This window comes from Mizuhopecten yessoensis, unplaced genomic scaffold (assembly GCF_002113885.1).
Source record: "Mizuhopecten yessoensis strain PY_sf001 unplaced genomic scaffold, ASM211388v2 scaffold3667, whole genome shotgun sequence".
NCBI lineage: Eukaryota > Metazoa > Mollusca > Bivalvia > Pectinida > Pectinidae > Mizuhopecten > Mizuhopecten yessoensis.
Genome location: NW_018405159.1, coordinates 317,643 through 339,708, shown reverse-complemented (window position 1 = coordinate 339,708; position 22,066 = coordinate 317,643). Strand labels below are relative to the sequence as shown.

General features: G+C 39.4%; 1 protein-coding gene across 2 annotated transcripts in view; it reads left to right on the top strand.

Annotated features, from left to right (window-relative positions):
• LOC110447929 (hypoxia-inducible factor 1-alpha-like) overlaps positions 1-22,066 on the top strand; it is a 121,339-nt gene that overhangs the window by 55,048 nt on the left and 44,225 nt on the right. For both annotated transcript variants that reach the window (XM_021493920.1, XM_021493921.1), the window contains 4 exons: positions 11,890-12,012; positions 15,367-15,515; positions 17,052-17,175; positions 21,074-21,171. In XM_021493920.1, the coding sequence (XP_021349595.1) occupies positions 11,890-12,012; positions 15,367-15,515; positions 17,052-17,175; positions 21,074-21,171 (494 nt within the window). The remainder of the gene's footprint in view (positions 1-11,889; positions 12,013-15,366; positions 15,516-17,051; positions 17,176-21,073; positions 21,172-22,066) is intronic.

Genomic DNA, 22,066 nt, shown 5'->3' with positions numbered 1-22,066 from the left:
GTGGGACAAGTAGATTAGATATGGCTGATAGTGGGACAAATGGATTAGATATGGCTGATAGTGGAAAAAGTGGATTAGAAATGGCTGATATTGGTACAAGTGGATTGGTGATGGTTGATAGTGGGACAAGGGGATTAGATATGGCTGATAGTGGGACAAGTGGATTAGTGATGGCTGATAATGGGACAAATGGATTGGTGATGGCTGATAGCGGGACAAGTAGATTAGATATGGCTGATAGTGGGGCAAGTGGATTAGTGATGGCTGATATTGGTACAAGTGGATTAGTGGTGGCTGATAATGGGACAAATGGATTGGTGACGGCTGATAGTGGGCCAAGTAGATTAGATATGGCTGATAGTGGTACAAATGGATTAGATATGGCTGATAGTGGAAAAAGTGGATTAGTGATGGCTGATAGTGGGTAAGTGGATTAATCTGGCTGATAGTGGGACAAGTGGATTGGTGATGGTTGATAGTGGGACAAATGGATTGGTGATGTGAGGGTTGATAGTGGGACAAGTGGATTGGTGATGGTTGATAGTGGGACAAGTGGATTGGTGATAATTGATAGTGGGACAAGTGGATTGGTGATGTGAGGGTTGATAGTGGGACAAGTGGATTGGTGATGGTTGATAGTGGGAAACGTGGATTATTGGTTGCCAGTAGAAAGACAAAAGTATTAGTCATAGCTACGTTTTGATGTTATGTGTTAAGTAAATTTTAGTAGCTCATAAACTTTGGAAGACATTCTCTGTTTCTGTAATTGTATGCTGGTGAGGCTTAGGAATATTTTATGGCTTCTATCCACATACAATTTGACTTGGAAAGATTTCTTCTGTCAAGGTAATTGGTTTTTAAAGTGTGTTTGTAATTTTTGCACACTTTCTTAAAGAAACTTGCAGTGAAATATTATTGATCCATTGAAGAAATTTGGTGTGGTGGCTTTTTGTGCCTGCGGTAGAAATCATGTTGACAATCATTATCTGCCGAAATGTATGACTTCGATAACTGTTGTCTTGGAGATTTCCCCAGAGATAGATTGAGCAAGTCGTGGTAAAACTTTATTACCGAGATGTCTTTAGGTCACTGCTGGTCTGGCGCTTTCTTCGGTCATCATTTAGTGACTAGACACGCAGGGTATGTCTCTATAGATGTTCGGAGGTGCTTCAAAATGTATTGTAATCATCGGACAGGTCACTCTCTTACGAATAGCATGTCAGTTTTTGCGCTGTGAAATACTGACATGTAATTCTATGGTGTGTCCTCGTGTGTCATTACATTTAAGATAACGAGATCGTGTCTTTATGCAGATAAACCGTGCAAATCGAGAACCCCAAGATTTCCCCACACATGTATCATATCTCAATGTATTGGCAAGAACCACAGACAATTTATAATGCAGAGGCGTGCTTTTTATTGCAAATCCATTGATATTGGCAGATGCCGATACGTGGATTATCCATTGGTAATTACATTTAACAGTTATGTCTCTCTAACCACATACTTTGTTGAGGCTCAGAGCTTGCCTTGCTCCATTCCTATATCCGGTGGTTACAGTAATAGTGCGTCGACCAGTGTGATATATATAGTACATTGGACGGTTACTGAGTGAAATCAATCTGTCAACCTCACACCTTCCTCATTATCTTCATTCCTGAAGCTTTCTCTTCACGTTTTTATATTTTGGTTTACTTTTATGAAAGCCTTTAGCTTATGATCGATTGTTGTATGACCTTATCAAAGCTGTACTCTATGAAGCTGTTGGTCAATAAAACCTGTCTTGAGAAACTATTGTGAAAAAGCAAACTCAATAAAACATTTCCAGAAAGACTGCTAAAACCTGTGCAGACAGATTGGTGAATAAGAAAGCTCAAAACCAGTGAGTGTCTTTAAAGTCTGTAGTGAATTGGTGAGCTAAACACCTGTCTATCAAGTCTGCAGTGAATAAGTAAACTCAAAACCTGTCTATAAAATCGGCAGTGAGTAAGTGAACTCAAAACCTGTCTATAAAGTCTGTAGTGAGTTAGTGAGCTCAAAACCTGTCTATAAAGTCTGCACTGAGTTAGTGAGCTCAAAACCTGTCTATAAAGTCTGTACTGAGTAAGTGAGCTCAAAAACTGTCTATAAAGTCTGCAGTTGATGGGTGAGCTCAAACCTGTCTATAAAGTCTAGTGATTTAGTGAGCTCAAAACCTGTCTATAAAGTCGGTAGTGAGTAAGTGAATTCAAAACCTGTCTATAAAGTCTGTGCTGAGTTAGAGAGCTCAAAACCTGTCTATAAAGTCTGTACTAAGTTAGTGAGCTCAAAACCTGTCTATAAAGTCTGTACTGAGTTCGTGAGCTCAAAACCTATCTATAAAGTCTGTACTGAGTTCGTGAGCTCAAAACCTGTCTATAAATTCTGTACTAAGTTAGTGAGCTCAAAACCTGTCTATAAAGTCTGAACTGAGTTCGTGAGCTCAAAACCTATCTATAAAGTCTGTCCTGAGTTCGTGAGCTCAAAACCTATCTATAAAGTCTGTACTGAGTTAGAGAGCTCAAAACCTATCTATAAAGTCTGTCCTGAGTTCGTGAGCTCAAAACCTAACTATAAAGTCTGTACTGAGTTAGTGAGCTCAAAACCTATCTATAAAGTCTGTCCTGAGTTCGTGAGCTCAAAACCTAACTATAAAGTCTGTACTGAGTTAGAGAGATCAAAACCTGTCTATAAAGTCTGTGCTGAGTTAGAGAGCTCAAAACCTGTCTATAAATTCTGTACTAAGTTAGTGAGCTCAAATCCTGTCTATAAAGTCTGTACTAAGTTAGGGAGTTCAAAACGTGTCTATAAAGTCTGTACTGAGTAAGTGAGCGCAAAACCTGTCTATAAAGTCGGCAGGCAGTGAGTAAGTGAACTAAAAACCTGTCTATAAAGTCTGTGCTGAGTTCGTGAGCTCAAAACCTAACTATAAAGTCTGTACTGAGTTAGAGAGCTCAAAACCTATCTATAAAGTCTGTACTGAGTTAGAGAGCTCAAAACCTATCTATAAAGTCTGTACTGAGTAAGTGAGCGCAAAACCTGTCTATAAAGTCGGCAGGCAGTGAGTAAGTGAACTAAAAACCTGTCTATAAAGTCTGTGCTGAGTTAGAGAGCTCAAAACCTGTCTATAAAGTCTGTACTAAGTTAGTGAGCTCAAAACCTGTCTATAAAGTCTGTACTGAGTTAGTGAGCTCAAAACCTGTCTATAAAGTCTGCAGTTGATGGGTGAGCTCAAAACCTGTCTATAAAGTCTGTAGTGATTGAGTTAGCTCAAACCCGTCTATAAAATCTGTAGTGATTTAGTTAGCTCAATTCCATCTATCAAGTGTGCAGTGAATAAGTGAGCTCAAACCTGTCTATTAAATTTGTAGTGATTTAGTTTGCTCAAAACCTGTCTATAAAGTCGGCAGTGAATTAGTTAGCTCAAAACCTGTCTACAAAGTCTGCAGTGAATTAGTTAGCTGAAAACCTGTCTATAAAGTCTGCAGTGAATTAGTTAGCTCAAAACCTGTCTATAAAGTCTGCAGTGAATTATTTAGCTCAAAACCTGTCTATAAAGTCTGCACTGAACAAGTTAGCTCAAAACCTGTCTATAAAGTCTGCACTGAACTAGTTAGCTCAAAACCTGTCTATCAAGTCTGCAGTGAATAAGTGAGCTCAAAACCTGTCTATCAAGTCTGCACTGAGTTAGTGAGCTCAAAACCTGTCTATCAAGTCTGCAGTGAATTAGTTAGCTCCAAGCCCGTCTTATAGAATCTTAATAAGAAGTTTCATTGAAATAGCTTGGATGTCTTAGAGTCCATGTATATGGTGAATGATACAGGTCAATAAAGCTGTTGAGAGAGACCATAGTGAATAAAAAGACCTAAAGGGCTATTTCATTTTCTTAAAATAAGAGCTGGACTGTAATTGCTGAAACTTTGCACATATGACAAGTCCTAAAGAGAGGTCAAATAGAGGGCAGTGAGGGGAAGCAAACTTTCTTATGAAACACCCTGTCTTGAGAACCATTTATCATGTAAAATGCTCCGTTTTAAGAGACCACATTTCTTGTGAAATACCCTATATTGAGAGACCACCTAGTTTGTGAAATGCCCCGTCTTAAGTGACCACATTTCTTGTGAAATACCTTATATTGAGAGACCACCTAGTTCGTGAAATGCCCTGTCTTAAAAGACCTCATTTCTTGTGAAATACCGTATATTGAGAGACCACCTAGTTCGTGAAATGCCCTGTCTAAAGAGACCACATTTCTTGTGAAATACCCTATATTGAGAGACCACTTAGTTTGTAAAATGCCCTGTCTAAAGAGACCATATTTCTTGTGAAATACCCTATATTGAGAGACCACTTAGTTTGTAAAATGCCCTGTCTAAAGAGACCATATTTCTTGTGAAATACCCTATATTGAGAGACGACCTATGCCCTGTCTAAAGAGGCATCATTTCTTGTGAAATACCCTATATTGAGAGACGACCTATGCCCTGTCTAAAGAGGCATCATTTCTTGTGAAATACCCTATATTGAGAGACCACCTTGTTCGTGAAATGCCCTGTCTAAAGAGACCACATTTCTCGTGAAATACCCTATATTGAGAGACTACCTAGTATGTGAATTGCCCTGACTAAAGAGGCCACATTTCTTGTGAAATACCCTATATTGAGAGACCACCTAGTTTGTAAAATGCCCTGTCTAAAGAGACCATATTTCTTGTGAAATACCCTATATTGAGAGACCACCTAGTTTGTGAAATGCCCCGTCTTAAGTGACCACATTTCTTGTGAAATACCCTATATTGAGAGACCACCTAGTTCGTGAAATGACCTGTCTAAAGAGACCACATTTCTTGTGAAATACTCTTTATTGAGAGACTACCTAGTTTGTAAAATGCCCTGTCTTAAGAGACCACATTTCTGTGAAATACCCTATATTGAGAAACCAACCTATATAGAGAAACCACTTATTTCGTTAAATGCCCTGTCTAAAGAGACCACATTTCTTGCGAAATACCCTATATTGAGAGACCACCTAGTTTGTAAAATGCCCTGTCTAAAGAGACCATATTTCTTGTGAAATACCCTATATTGAGAGACCACCTAGTTTGTGAAATGCCCTGTCTTAAGAGACCTCATTTCTTGTGAAATACCCTATATTGAGAGACCACTTAGTTTGTAAAATGCCCTGTCTAAAGAGACCATATTTCTTGTGAAATACCCTATATTGAGAGACGACCTATGCCCTGTCTAAAGAGGCATCATTTCTTGTGAAATACCCTATATTGAGAGACCACTTAGTTTGTAAAATGCCCTGTCTAAAGAGACCACATTTCTTGCGAAATACCCTATATTGAGAGACCACCTAGTTCGTGAAATGACCTGTCTAAAGAGACCACATTTCTTGTGAAATTCCCTATATTGAGAGACTACCTAGTTTGCGAAATGCCCTGTCTAAAGAGACCACATTTCTTGCGAAATACCCTATATTGAGAGACCACCTAGTTCGTGAAATGACCTGTCTAAAGAGACCACATTTCTTGTGAAATACACTATATTGAGAGACTACCTAGTTTGGACAATGCCCTGTCTTAAGAGACCACATTTCTTGTGAAATAACCTATGTTGAGAAACCAACCTATATAGAGAGACCACTTATTTCGTTACATGCCCTGTCTAAAGAGACCACATTTCTTGTGAAATACACTATATTGAGAGACTACCTAGTTTGGACAATGCCCTGTCTTAAGAGACCACATTTCTTGTGAAATACCCTATATTGAGAAACCAACCTATATAGAGAGACCACTTATTTCGTTAAATGCCCTGTCTAAAGAGACCACATTTCTTGTGAAATACCCTATATTGAGAGACCACCTAGTTTGTGAGTCTCTGTAAGTCTCTGTCTTAAGAGACCACAAATTGAATGTTGTGAAATACATTGTTATAGAAGACCACCTATCTTTGAATACTGTCTTGAAAGGGAACCTGTCTTTTGAATTGCTGTCGCTAAAATACTATCAGTGTTTTTAAATACCCAGTCTTGAGGGACCTCCTACATTGAGAAAAGCCTTACATAGGGAGGCCAGCTGTATATCTTGTGACACACTTCGTGTTGACATACAACCTTTACGGGGAACAGCTTGTCTTGAGGTACCCTGTTCTATATTACCATATATGGATCTTCCAAATCTTAATGATGAATGAACTACTAAAAAAGACAATCTGGCAGATGAAATATTCTGCTGGCCTACACAATCTGTCCTTGTCTCGTACCAACCATAACTCAGATATTGTAATTTGAAAGTTCGGGTAAAACCTATAAATCACTATAAGTAATTGGAAGCATTTTAACACCATGTCATGAAATCTTTTCAAAACAAAACGCAGCAATCATTGATTTAAGAGAAATGAGGAAATATTTGCGTCCCTTAGCTCTAATTTGTGGTATTAATATAGATATATATGGGGCATGGTGTGTATCAGTGGGAACAAACACTCTTGGGAGGCTGATGGTTTGTTCGGTTCAGCTACGGAGAATACGGAATTATTCCTCGGCTGGTTTCGGAGGAATTCATTTTCTGTTGTATCAGAGTCTTCTAGAACCATTTGTTGACTTTATGTGAAATTCCTGATTGTTCGTTCCATGCTTGTGCTATAGTTCTGCATATTGCTCCGTTATTATGAATAAATCTTTATGACATCTTATGTCTTGCAAAGATCAAACAACTAAAACCTTAAAAAAAGACTAAATAATAAAACTGTAAGAGGAAAGAGACGTTTTACCCAAACCAGGGATCTAACATCAACACCCCACTTCCCAGTCTGCAGCTCTACCAACTGAGCCGAGAGAAGTTCAATCTAGATGTTCTACATCAAATGTACAATTAAAACCTGCCACATCAACAAAAAGATCAACAACAAATCCATGATAAAAATGAAGCAACAATCATCACATGATGATCAGTTTTAGGTAGCTAGTACATATTTTAAGACATATTGGCCAAAAATTACAACTTTGTGATGAAAATGTGCCTAAATTTTTATTACAACAGTTAGGCAGATAATACTCATCGTGTGACAACAGTTAGGCAAACATTACATTTCATTGACAACAGTTGGACAGTTAGTTTCATTTTTGTGACAATTTAATCCCAACTCCATATGTAAATGCATTTTCGACTTCTTCTGGAATATGCTCTGTTTATTATCTCAAAATGTCTTAGCTATTCCAAGACAGCTTTATCAGACAGAGACAGTCATATGCGGACAATTATACAGCATGGCTATCTCTGTACTTGGTCAATTCACTGACCTCCTCATGCTAATGGTGAAACATAAGGAATCTTACACAGGTTCTGGTATGGAAATCTTTTAATGATAAACGATGATAAACGGATAAAGAAATTGGACATGATGTTGATCAGGTCTAGTCCTCGGAGGCTGGAGACTAGAAAGCCAGGACAGACACTGGGGGGTCTCCATTGATTGTCTTGTGTAGACCGACACGGACACTAAGGGGGACACTGGACAAAGTGTGGTCAGCTTGAAAAACATACCTGTAATTTACATCGAGTTTGTCAAATATCAGATACGATAATAAGTATTTTTACTCAATTTGACAAAACTTTGTTCATAATAGTTCAGATGCCCGGAAAAAAATCATGGTAGGTATTGAGAAATAGTAAGTATTAAGATATGTGGTCTGTGGAATTAGAAAACCTGTGTATTCTGAACAAAAGTTACGGGGCCATTCGTGTTTTGCTGTAGACAAATTTCTTGGGTAATACGTATTTGTGAGACCTGTGATCCCCAAGGTCATCACTGATTTTACCATTATGATTGTGAAGTCCTCCTTGATCGTCCCATTATAAACTGTATTGTCGGAGAAACACTCGCTGACAGCCAATCATTGTTGATTCCTTCACATGACTGATCAAGATAACTTACCCCGCTTCAGATTATTTAAATAGGTATATCTGTTTCCACGGAGCCTGACTGATCAGCTGTCATAAGATATAGGGCTTTGATAATAGCATATTGCTTTGGCAAGATAACCCCAACACTACATCATTGATATTTAATATCTGGGTGGTACATGTTTGTGTTGATAGCCACACAAACTGTCACTGGTAATAGTACTACATATACTGTCCCACATGTTGAATCGTCAATTTAAATTTAAAAAATATATATATATAAATATTTTAATTACTTGACTTTGTGTTTTAATTTCACCAGTGAAATTCAATGTTAAAAATATAAACTTTATTTTTTTTACAATAATTATAAAAGAAGGTTTTTGGTTGGCCCTGGACAAGGCACATAGGGGAGGAAACCAGAGTACCCAGAGACAACATGTGGTGGGCACTATGACCTAATCAATACATTTTCATGTCTGATTGGTTAAAGGCCAGTGTGCTGTCCACTACATCATCTGACCACCTCGTAAAAATATTTCTGAATGCATATAAAAAAAAACTGAATGCGTAAAAATAATTCTGAATGCGTGATCAAATTTGGCAAATATCCAAAATGACAAAACCATTGAAATTGACCACACTATATTGACTATGATTACAATCCTAACTTGGTTCACTGTTAATAGCATTCACAAGAAAAAAAAATTGTAGACGAATATCACAGGAAAACCCCTAACACTATTACATTACCTTGGCAACAGTCTTTGTAGACGAATGTCACAGGAAAACCCCTAACACAAATCCATTACCTTGGCAACAGCCTTTGTAGACGAATGTCACAGGAATACCCCTAACACAAATACATTACCTTGGCAACAGCCTTTGTAGACAAATATCACAGGAAAACCCCTAACACAAATACATTACCTTGGCAACAGCCTTTGTAGACAAATATCACAGGAAAACCCCTAACACTATTACATTACCTTGGCAACCGTCTTTGTAGACGAATGTCACAGGAAAACCCCTAACACAAAATCATTACCTTGGCAACAGTCTTTGTAGACGAATGTCGCAGGAAAACCCCTAACACAATTACATTACCTTGGCAACAGTCTTTGTAGACGAATGTCACAGGAAAACCCCTAACACAATTACATTTCCTTGGCAACAGCCTTTGTAGACGAATGTCACAGGAAAACCCCTAACACAAATACATTACCTTGGCAACAGCCTTTGTTGACAAATGTCACAGGAATACCCCTTTACCTTGGCAACAGCCTTTGTAGACAAATATCACAGGAATACCCCTAACACAAATACATTACCCTGGCAACAGCTTTTATAGACAAATGTCACAGGAATACCCCTAACACAAAGACTTTACCCTGGCAACAGCCTTTGTAGACGAATGTCACAGGAAAACCCCTAACACAAATCCATTACCTTGGCAACAGCCTTTGTAGACGAATGTCACAGGAAAACCCCTAACACAATTACATTTCCTTGGCAACAGCCTTTGTAGACGAATGTCACAGGAAAACCCCTAACACAAAATCATTACCTTGGCAACAGTCTTTGTAGACGAATGTCGCAGGAAAACCCCTAACACAATTACATTACCTTGGCAACAGTCTTTGTAGACGAATGTCACAGGAAAACCCCTAACACAAATACATTACCTTGGCAACAGCCTTTGTAGACAAATATCACAGGAAAACCCCTAACACAAATACATTACCTTGGCAACAGCCTTTGTAGACAAATGTCACAGGAAAACCCCTAACACAAATACTTTACCCTGGCAACAGCCTTTGTAGACGAATGTCACAGGAATACCCCTAGCACAAATACATTACCCTGGCAACAGCCTTTGTAGACAAACGTCACAGGAATACCCCTAACACAAAGACTTTACCCTGGCAACAGCCTTTGTAGACGAATGTCACAGGAAAACCCCTAACACAAATACATTACCTTGGCAACAGCCTTTGTTGACAAATGTTACAGGAATACCCCTAACACAAATACATTACCTTGGCAACAGCCTTTGTAGACAAATATCACAGGAAAACCCCTAACACTATTACATTACCTTGGCAACCGTCTTTGTAGACGAATGTCACAGGAAAACCCCTAACACAAATACATTACCCTGGCAACAGTCTTTGTAGACGAATATCACAGGAAAACCCCTTTACCTTGGCAACAGCCTTTGTAGACCAATATCACAGGAATACCCCTAACACAAATACATTACCCTGGCAACAGTCTTTGTAGACAAATGTCACAGGAATACCCCTAACACAAATACATTACCCTGGCAACAGTCTTTGTAGACAAATATCACAGGAAAACCCCTTTACCTTGGCAACAGCCTTTGTAGACAAATATCACAGGAATACCCCTAACACAAATACATTACCCTGGCAACTGTCTTTGTAGACAAATGTCACAGGAATACTTGATATTCCTAACACAAATACATTACCTTTGCCCACTTTCAAGGTGTTGATGGTGTCAAAAGCCTCAAAATCTTCTTTTAAAGAACTATGCAGCATAACATTACAAAATTTGGCCTGCTGCATCTTGCTGTAAAAGGGCTTTGGTAGATTTGTTAAAATAAACGACCTTGAACTATTCAAAGGTCACAAGGATGAAATGTATCAAAAGCATCAAACAGGCATTTTGCAGAAGACCGAGGCAAATATCATAATTTTTTGTCTGTGTGATGCTCAGGGGGACAGCTCTCAGAATTGTTTAAATAAATGACCTTGACAACTTCCAAGGTCATGAGCCCAATATGTTTAAAATTTCAAACGATATCTTCTATAAAACTAGGAGTCCTAGAGCAATGTTATTTTGCCAGTAGCATGCTTTAGTGGGAGACACTATATAAGACTAGTTTTAAATCTGTGACAGTCTTGTTATGATCCTGACACATTCTGCCCCACAGCAAGACAGAAGCTTCTAAAACTCTATCTAAAGATATTCAGTTCTTGAGTACTCATTGCTTAACATTGTCTCAAAATTCTCCATAAAACATCAGTTTTAATATCAAAGATGCTTTGTTTCTATATTTCAGGCAATTCTTTATTTGCTTTGACACAATCAACTGAAAATTGTATCAACAACAGAGAAATAAATATCAAAATGAAACTTTCCAGTAATCCAAGAAACACTGATTCATGCACCAAATTAGTGCCTTTTATCAAAATAAGAATTTCATATAAAAAAATCAAGTGCAAAATATCTTGATAAAAATATCCATGAGATTATCTTTAAACACTTTTTATTTTAAATTTATTGATTCTGTATTAAAGAGATAGTAAAATTCTAGCTCATTGCAGAAATCCATTTATAGGAGTAGAATGATTACCTACCTGCCACGTTCAGTTAATTGAAATTCGTGCAGTTTGATGTGGCGAATTTTGTCACAGTTGTAATGAATGGTAGCAATTCCCTTTTGTAATGAGCTTTGGCTGTGTGGAATGTTTCACAGTTAATACCACGTTAACACTTATATACCATTTTAATGGTACATGTATTCCGTAATCTACCGAGCTACCAAGAACAACGTCTGGTGTTCCATTGTTTCACAGCCCAGCTCTTTCCTTTTGGTGTAAATTAAACAGAAATCTCAGTTTTCATTTTGAAACCACTCGGCTTGTTAAAGATTTTTTTCCAGTTAATTGAGGAAATTTCAGGATTTTTCTTCGTTTGGTCATTTTTCACCATCAATATTGTTCATTATACTTCACATTTGTTAATTAGAAAAATTATGCTTTGTTAATAAGTAAAATGAAAAGTATCAAATTTGAAAATATGATAATCAATGAAGGTTTTTTGTACAAGCTAAGCTGAAGGCCCTGTAGCTATGTTGTCTGGGCGATCATTTCGACCCAACAGATTTGAATGTTTTCTTTACAAGACATCAATCTCTTCTGTCTTTGCAGAATTGGCTGGCGTTGTCAAGGATACGTGTAATGGGACGAAAGCAGTTACCATGAATTTAGATGAGGCATGTCCTGTACCTGACAAAACCATCATACCCATTAACGGGACAAACGGCAAACACGGTAGGTCTCGCTGACAACATACCAAACTCCACAATTCTCCCATCCATATAAGAACAGATATTTTCTGCTTTATTATAAAACTGTATATCTTTTTTTTTAAATGTTAGAATAAGGTGAACATTTGATACATTTTGTCAGAATGAAGTTATTTTTTAAGATTTGTCAGCATTCGGGAAAAAAAGGTGTCGGGGTTGAAATAAATATTAAGTAAATATTTGATGTCTGTGTACTGTATAGAACACTGGGATTCTCTTCTTTACATAGACACAGTGAGTGTATAAAATAGACACAGTAAGTGTGTAGAGTATCAAAAATAATACAATCAATATTGTATCAGCTCCTTTTGGTCTGCAATATTTATCTGAAAAATATAAACGCACAAGTCTACACGGGAAACACAAGGACATTCCTAGGTGTTGTTGTTTAAGACTTGTATCCAAATAATGTGGGGGCTACAAGACACTGACAGCTGCAAATTACAAACAATTGTCCCCAAAGGTGTATGTCATCTGTAGGAGGTTTATTTTAGGGAGAGTGTGGGTGGGGATGGGAGCTTCAAGGGTATGATAAATCAGGTTGTTTTGTTTTAAAAGTTCAGTTGCTCTGCACAGTTAAGAATTTACCCAACATATCTATAATCCTGGAATCATGAAACCTTTTTTTTTTTTTACTTAATTCATTTACCCCTGAAGACACATTTGAACTCTTCCAATTCAAAGGTTGGAATAGTTCATTATGAAAGTTCAGGGGTGAATGAGTTGAGGATGTATGTTACCTAACTTTAAGAGTTTCACACCACCAAAATTGCAAATAACTTGATTAATCATTTGACAACTTTCGTATTTTGATTAATCAAGTGATGACATAACTTACTTGATTAATCAAGTGATGACATAACTAACTTGATTAATCAAATGATGACATAACTAACTTGATTTATCAATTGATGACATAACTAACTTGATTAATCAAGTGATGACATAACTAACTTGATTAATCAAGTGATGACATAACTAACTTGATTAATCAAGTGATGACATAACTAACTTGATTAATCAAGTGATGACATAACTAACTTGATTAATCAAGTGATGACATAACTAACTTGATTAATCAAGTGATGACATAACTAACTTGATTAATCAAGTGATGACATAACTAACTTGATTAATCAAGTGATGACATAACTAACTTGATTAATCAAGTGATGACATAACTAACTTGATTAATCAAGTGATGACATAACTAACTTGATTAATCAAGTGATGACATAACTAACTTGATTAATCAAGTGATGACATAACTAACTTGATTAACTGTTGACATCTTTGTAAGATACTTGGGAATGATAATTGCGATGATTTGATAAATCTGATTTATTGGCTTAAGTATGGAGATAATGCTAACAGAAGTCGGACGTATAACCTTAAGTCATATATTCCTAGTAAAACCATGGAATGCTGTTTTGAGATGTAATCCAGTATTATTGGAATAAATAATTTTGGTCTGAGAGGTGATGCTACACTTGGATTTAAGAGATTAATTGAATCTATAATGGCAGTGTGATGTAGGCAGGAACATTTCAGTTAGTCTTTGCTGTGACTTTTTTCACTACCCTTAAAACTTAGTAATAGATCCTTGTTCAAGAAAAGCTATCATGTCAAAAATCCTATTATGATGTAGTGATGTTGTCTGAATACAGACACGTGTGACCTGTCCATCCCTACCAAGGGAAAAGTACATTTATCTTTTACCCTACCTAACGACCCTCTGAAGTGTAGAAGCAAATACTGAATTCAAAGAAAAAGGTCAAATCTGTGACTCTTAAGTTGTCTATTATAAGTGAAAAGACTATGGATAAGATAAGGGAGGTTATTCTACTCTTGGATAAGACAAGGGAGGTTATCCTACACTTGGATAAGATAAGGGAGGTTATCAAACACTTGGATTAAATACGGGAGGTAATCAAACACTTGGATTGAATAAGGGAGGTAATCAAACACTTGGATTAGATAAGGGAGGTAATCAAACACTTGGATTAGATAAGGGAGGTCATCCTACACTTGGATTAGATAAGGGAGCTAATCCTACACTTGGATTAGACAAGGGAAGTAATCCTACACTTGGGTTATATAAGGGAGGTATTCCTTCATTTGTATTATATAAGGGAGGTAATCTTACACTTGGATTAGACAAGGAAGGTAATCTAGCTTACACTTAGAAAAAGGATGTAATCCTACACTTGGATTAGATAGAGAGGTAATCCTATACTTGGATTAGATAAGGGAGGTAATCCTGCACTTGGATTAGATAAGGGAGGTAGTACTACACTTGGATTAGAAAAGGGAGGTTATCCTACACTTGGATTAGATAAGGGATGTATTCCTACACTTAGATAACAAAAGGGAGGTTATCCTACACTTGGATTAAATAAGGGAGGTAATCCTACACTTGGATTAGACAAGAGAGGTAATCCTACACTTGGATTAGACAAGAGAGGTAATCCTACATAGAGAAAAGGGAGGTTATCTTACGCTTGGATTAGATATAGATGTAAAACTACACTAGGATTAGATAAGGGATGTATTCTTACACTTGGTTAGGAAAAGGGAGGTTATCCTACACTTGGATTAGATAGAGAGGTAATCCTATACTTGTATTAGATAAGATAGTTAATCCTGCACTTGGATTAGATAAGGGAGGTAATCCTACACTTGGATTAGACAAGAGAGGTAATCCTACACTTGGATTAGACAAGAGAGATAATCCTACACTTGGATAAGACAAGAGAGATAATCCTACACAAAGAAAAGGGAGGTTATCTTATACTTGGATTAGATAGAGAGGTAATCCTACACTAGGATTTAATAAGGGATGTATTCCTACACTTGGATATGAAAAGGGAGGTTATCCTACACTTGGATTAGATAGAGAGGTAATCCTACACTAGGATTAGATAAGTGATGTATTCCTACACTTGGATAAGAAAAGGGAGGTAATCCTACACTTGGATAAGACAAGAGAGGTAATTCTACACATAGAAAAGGGAGGTTATCTTATACTTGGATTAAATAGAGAGGTAATCCTACACTAGGATTAAATAAGGAATGTATTCCTACACTTGGATATGAAAAGGGAGGTTATCCTACACTTGGATTAGAAATGGGAGGTTATCCTGCACTTGGATTAGAAAAAGGAGGTAATCTAACATTTGGATTAGATAAGGTAGGTAATACTTCACTTTGATTAGAAAAGGGAGGTAAAAATTCTATCTTTGATTAGATAAAGGAGGTAACGTTAGACTTTTTGATTGGGTAAGCTTTGAATGTCTGACCTGTCTGTTTTACTGTACAGTTCCCCAGCTAGCCAGTGTGATGTCAGAATGTGTAAATGAGAGTAACTTGATGCTGGCTGCCCTGAATGGGTTCCTGATTGTCCTCGATCGCAGGAAAAGCATAATTTTTGTGTCGGATAATGTGGAAGGTTTTCTTGGCGTTTCACAGGTAAGTACAATTACTGTATTGTTTCATTGTAGAAGGCAAAAAAAAAATATTTGAGCAAATTATGGTGTTACGTTTGCAGTTTCTTTTCTCAAAGAAAATTTAGAAATTAAGTTATAACAAGTTTATGTAACAGAATATAAGGGAAATTTGAATTTCATGTTCTTATGCCCCCGCCATAAAATGGGGGGCATATAGTGTTGCTTATGTCCAACCCGTCCCTTCCGATCCCGTCTAGTGATCAAAGTAGTTAAAACTATTTATAGAACATCAAACACTGAAACTCATGGCATATGGTGACGGGTGCGTTCATGTCTTACAGACATTTTCTGGTTTCTAGATTCTCTGCAGGTGAACAAAATAGGAAAATTCTATATGAATTCGACAATTTCTAAAAATTATTTGAACATTTTCTGTACCCTGGATCTCACTGTAGCTTGCTCACATACTGAGAGTCGTATGTGTTACGAGTCTGTAGATGTACAGAGGATCTATCATAAGTTTCAATTCATATTAGATTTATGATACAATTTTGGAATTTAAAAGCTCGCAAACATGAAAAATCCAAAACAAGCATCATCAATCTAATATGAAGGGAAACGAATGACAGATTCTTTTTATCATATAATACAAAGTAAATTGTATAATTGTGATCTGAAACGAGTTTTTTGCACTTGGCTGCCTCTGAAACGATGAAAATTGCGTCCGCTTCACAGTGACGTGACGTCACATTGATTGTTCTTATTCGACTGTGACGTCATTTCTGGAGTGATATTACATACGTTACATAAACATAATTTATGTGATGGCTTTATGACACTGCATAACACGGTATTCATATGATAAATTAGGATAGGTCATTCTACTCGACTTTGTTGTACTGTCAGAGAAGGCCAAGTCAGCTGATATCGTAACATCATGTCTGTCATTGTCAACAGTTCTTAAACTTGACAAAATGGATAAAGGATATCCCAGAGCCAAGGGAATTGGTTTTGTATGAATGAAATAAGTACAACCCAAATTGGGGCAAAAATAGAGCCATATAGATCGGGAAGTTATGAAACACTTTCAGAAGAATTTGCTAGCAGTATTTACTAAATTTGCCAGAATTTTTTTTTTTTACTGATATATCATTAAAGTTTATTCCCCAAAGGTGTTCCAAAATACAAAATATGGGTAAATGTTCAAGGACTACTCCTGAATTAGTCCTGGATTAATTCAGTGTCATAAGTTATGAATATGACCCAAATGGACAGAGGAATGTGTACAATAGCATACATGAGGGTACATTTTGAAAAGAACACTTCTAAAAGCTTGTTTGAAATCCTTCTTCTCCATTTCTTACTTCAAACAACTCTAAAGCAGCACAGAATCATTGCATTCATTGTATGTTGTCAAAACAGACAAGTTCATCTGAAATTTGAAAACAAATGTTACTAAAAACCATATGTGCTTCTCAATCCCGTAGGCCTCTTGTAACTTATATGAAATGTGAAACTTATTTAAAATGTTGATGTTTTGTACTTTATATTCCTACAGACAAAAATGATTGGTAACTCTGTGAAGGACTTCCTCCACCCCAATGATATACCGGAGATAAAGAAACAGTTCAACCTCCAGGTGTCAACACAGGACAACGGTGTCCAGCCCAACATAGAAGGAGGTCAGTATACAGGGGGTGGTCAGGGTCTGGAGGGAGGTCAGTAAACAGGGGATGATTGGGGTCTAGAGGGAGGTTAATGTACATGGGGTGGTCAAGGTCTGGAGGGAGGTCAGTATACATGGGATGTTAGGGTCTGGAGGGAGGTCAGTATACAGGGGTGGTCAGGGTCTGGAGGGGTGGTCAGTATACAGGGGGTGATCAGGGTCTGGAGGGAGGTGATTATACAAGGGTTGTCAGGTTCTGGAGGGAGATAGGTTTACGGGGATGGCCAGGGTCTGGAGGGAGGTGATTATACAGGGGGGGTCAGGGTCTGGAGGGAGGTGATTATATGGGGGTGGTCAGGGTCTGGAGGGAGGTGTTTATACAGGGGTAGTCAGGGTCTGGAGGGAGGTAAGTTTACAGATGTTGGTTAGGGTCTAGAGGAAGGTGATTATATGGGGGAGGTTAGGGTCTGGAGGGAGGTAAGTTTACAGGGGTGGTCAGGGTCTGGAGGGAGGTGATTATACAGGGATGGTCAGGGTCTGGAGGGAGGTAAGTTTACAGAGGTTGGTCAGGGTCTAGAGGAAGGTGATTATACAGGGGTAGTCAGAGTCTGGAGGGAGGTAAGTATACAGAGGGTGGTCAGGGTCTAGAGGAAGGTGATTATATGGAGTTGGTCAAGGTCTGGAGGGAGGTAAGTATACAGAGGTTGGTCAGGGTCTTTAGGGAGGTCAGTATCCTGGGGGTTGTCAGGGTCTTGAAGGAGGTCAGTATACAGGGGGTTGTCAGGGTCTTGAGAGAGGTGATTATACAGGGGTGGTCCGGGTATGAAGGGTGGTCAGTATACAGAGGTTGGTCAGGGTCTGGAGGGAGGTGATTATATAGGGGTGGTCAGGGTCTGGAGGGAGGTAAGTATACAGAGGTTGGTCAGGGTCTTGAGGGAGGTCAGTATACTGGGGGTTGTCAGGGTCTTGAGGGAGGTCAGTATACAGGGGGTTGTCAGGGTCTTGAGATAGGTGATTATACAGGGTGGTCAGGGTATGAAGGGTGGTCAGTATACAGGGCATGTTTGGGGTCTGGAGGAATTTCAGTATACAGGAGGTGGTCAGGGTCTGAAGGGTTGTCAGTTTACAGGGCATGTTTGGGGTCTGGAGGGAGGTCAATATACAGGGAATGATAGGGGTCTGGAGTGAGGTCAGTATACAGGGGGTGGTCAGGGTCTGGAGGGAGGTCAGTATACAGGGGATGGCCAGGGGATGGAGGGAGGTCAGTATACATTGGATGATCAGGGTCTGGAGGGTGGTCAGTATACAGGGGATTATTTTGGTCTGGAGGGAGGTCAGTATACAGGGGATGGTCAGGGTCTGGAGGGAGGTGGGTATACAGTGAATGGTCAGGGTCTTGAGGGTGGTCAGTATACAGGGGATGGTCAGGGTCTGGAGGGTGATCAGTATACAGGGGATGGTCAGGTGATGGAGGGAGTTCAGTATACATGGGATTGTCAGGGTCTGGAGGGAGGTAAGTATACAGGGGGTGGTCAGGGTCACGAGTGAGGTCAGTATACAGGGGATGGTCAGGGTCTGGAGGGAGGTGGGTATACAGTGAATGGTCAGGGTCTTGAGGGTGGTCAGTATACAGGTGATGGTCAGGGTCTGGAGGGTGATCAGTATACAGGGGATGGTCAGGTGATGGAGGGAGTTCAGTATACATGAGATTGTCAGGGTCTGGAGGGAGGTCAGTATACAGGGGATGGTCAGGGTCTGTAGGGAGGTCAGTATACAGGTTATGTTTTGGGCCTGGAGAGAAGTCAATATACAGGGGATGGTCAGGGGCTGGAGGGAGGTCAGTATACAGGGGATGTTTGGGATCTGGAGAGAGGTCAGTATACAGGGAATGTTTTGGGTCTGGAGGGAGGTGATTATACAGGGGATGTTAAGGGTCTGGAGGGAGGTCAGTATACAGGGGATGGTCGGGGTCTGGAGGGAGGTCAGTATACAGGGGATGTTTTGGGTCTGGAGAGAGGTGATTATACAGGGGATGTTCAGGGTCTGGAGGGAGGTCAGTATACAGGGGATGGTCAGGGTCTGTAGGGAGGTCAGTATACAGGTTATGTTTTGGGCCTGGAGAGAAGTCAATATACAGGGGGTGGTCAGGGGCTGGAGGGAGGTCAGTATACAGGAAATGTTTTGGGTCTGGAGGGAGGTGAATATACAGGGGATGGTCGGGGTCTGGAATGAGGTCAGTATACAGGGAATGTTTTGGGTCTGGAGAGAGGTGATTATACAGGGGATGTTAAGGGTCTGGAGGGAGGTCAGTATACAGGGAATGTTTTGGGTCTGGAGGGAGGAGAATATACAGGGGATGGTCGGGGTCTGGAATGAGGTAAGTATACAGGGAATGTTTTGGGTCTGGAAGGAGGTGAGTAAACAGGGGATGGCCAGGGGATGGAGGGAGGTCAGTAAACAGGGGATGGCCAGGGGACGGAGGGAGGTCAGTAAACAGGGGATGGCCAGGGGACGGAGGGAGGTCAGTAAACAGGGGATGGCCAGGGGATGGAGGGAGGTCAGTGTACAGGATGCTAGGGATCTGGAGGGACATCAGTATACAGGGGATGGTCAGGGTCTGGAGGGGTGGTCAGTATCAAGGGGGTGGTCAGGGTCTAGAGGGAGGTCAGTATACAGGGGATTGTGGGAGTCTGGATTGAGGTTAGTATACATGGGATTATAGGGGTTTAGAGGGAGGTCAGTATACAGGGGATGGTGGGGTCTGGATACTGGGAGATATCCAGGGGATGGTGGGGGTCTTGACAGAGGGAGGTAATTAGGAGAATGTGGGGGTCTGGAATGAGAGGTTACCAAGGGATGTTGGGATCTTGAGCTAGGCAGGTAACCGGGGGATGGTGGGGGTCTTGATGAAGGGAGGTAACCGGGGGATGGCGGGGGTCTTGATGAAGGGAGGTAACCGGGGGATGGTGGGGGTCTTGATGAAGGGAGGTATCCAGGGGATGAATGGGTTTTGGAGTGAAGGGTTCCAAGGGATTTTGGTATCTTGAGCTAGGGAGGTATCCAGGGGATGGCGGGGGCCTTGATGGAGGGAAGTATCCAGGGAATGGTTGGGTTCAGGTGTGAAAGGTAACCAGGGGACAGTAGGTATCTGGAGGGGGCAAGGTTTAGGCATTCATATCAAGGCCAGCATTAGGGGATGTTTGGGGTCTGGAGCAAGGGAGGAGTCTAGAGAGTAGTGGAATTTGGAGGGAGGCTAGTATCTAGGGTCTGGATTGAAGTCAGTATCTAGGGAACTTTACAAGTCTGGAGCAAGGGGAGTATCCAGAAGACATTATGAATCTGGAGTGAGAGTATGTGGAAGAAAACTGATGGAGAGAACAGAAAGTATTATAGAAAGGAAAGGGTCATTTTATTGAGAAAAAAATAGTTCAGATGAAAGAACTTTAAAGTCTTCACATGACTTGTTCTGAATAACCTTGAAGCCTATCATGCACAAATCAGTAGGTCATTTGTATATAATGTACATTGTTGGCAGATAGACAAGAATCAATTTGAAAAACATAGCGTAGAGGTTAAATTTAAGGTCAATGTCACAGTGCCATTTAAATAATACAGCCATGTAATCAGGAGAGTGTGTTTAGGCCCCATTTTTGGCCTCTTGTTTTTAACTCCTTGTTAAAGGATTTGGTATATTAGAACAAATTTCTTTGTCCAATATCTTTCAAACTTATTTCAATGATTAGGTATGACAAGATGATGAACGATATTGAAATTGAAGATCTGAGGTCAAAGGTGAAGATCAATGTTTAGTAGACATGCCTTTCATCCAACTTCATTCTGTCCTGTTACAATGATTGGACATGGTAAGAAGATGGTGGCCACACCTGATAAGAGTTATCTTCCTTGTCTTACAGAATCTCTGCCCAGGCTGGAGGACAAGCGACTATTCTACCTGAGAATGAGGTATCTCACGACAAAGCCTGGCATCCGCAGTCGAAACACCGGATACACGGTGAGTGACTCCTACCTAGATTGACCTTGACCTTGCATGCTTTACAAATTGAGCATTATTCTAAATTAAAAAAAACATTTGAATAAAAAATCAAAAAATATTAACTTTCAAATAAGTACAGTGAAACCTGTCTTATATGACACCAAGTGAGAGTTCCCTGTCTAATCTGACACTCCATGTAGCACAACACATTTTGGTCAGATAAACCTCAACAACCTGTCTAATCTGAAACCTGTGAAGGACAACATTTTGATAAGACAGGGTGACAGAATACACAGATCTTACATGGTAGTTATTACTGTAGTATATATGAATACACAGATCTTACATGGTAGTTAGTACTGTACTTTATATGAATACACAGATCTTACATGGTAGTTAGTACTGTAGTAAATATGAGGGAGATGATATTTGGCCAGTAGCATGCTTGGGTTAAGGGCTACCAAGTTTGTCCAAATAAATGACCTTCAATTATATTCAAGGTCACAGGGGTCAATTGTCTTAAAAAACCTTTAAACAACTTCTTCTGAATAACCAAAATGTCCAGGGTGATGATATCTTGCCAGTAGCATGCTAGGATCTTGCCAGTAGCATGCTAAGATCTTGCCAGTAGCATGCTGAGATGAAGGGCTACAAAGTTTGTTCAAATAAATGACCTTCACCCATATTCAAGGTCACAGGGGTCAAATATGTTAAAAACTTTAAACAACTTCTTCTCAACAACCAAAATGCCAAGGGTGATGATATTTTGCCAGTAGCATGCTTGGGTAAAGGGCTACCAAGTTTGTTCAAATGAATGACCTTCACCCATTTTCAAGGTCACAGGGGTCAAATATGTTAAAAACTTTAAACATCTTCTTCTCGATAACCAAACTGCCCAGGGAGATGATATTTG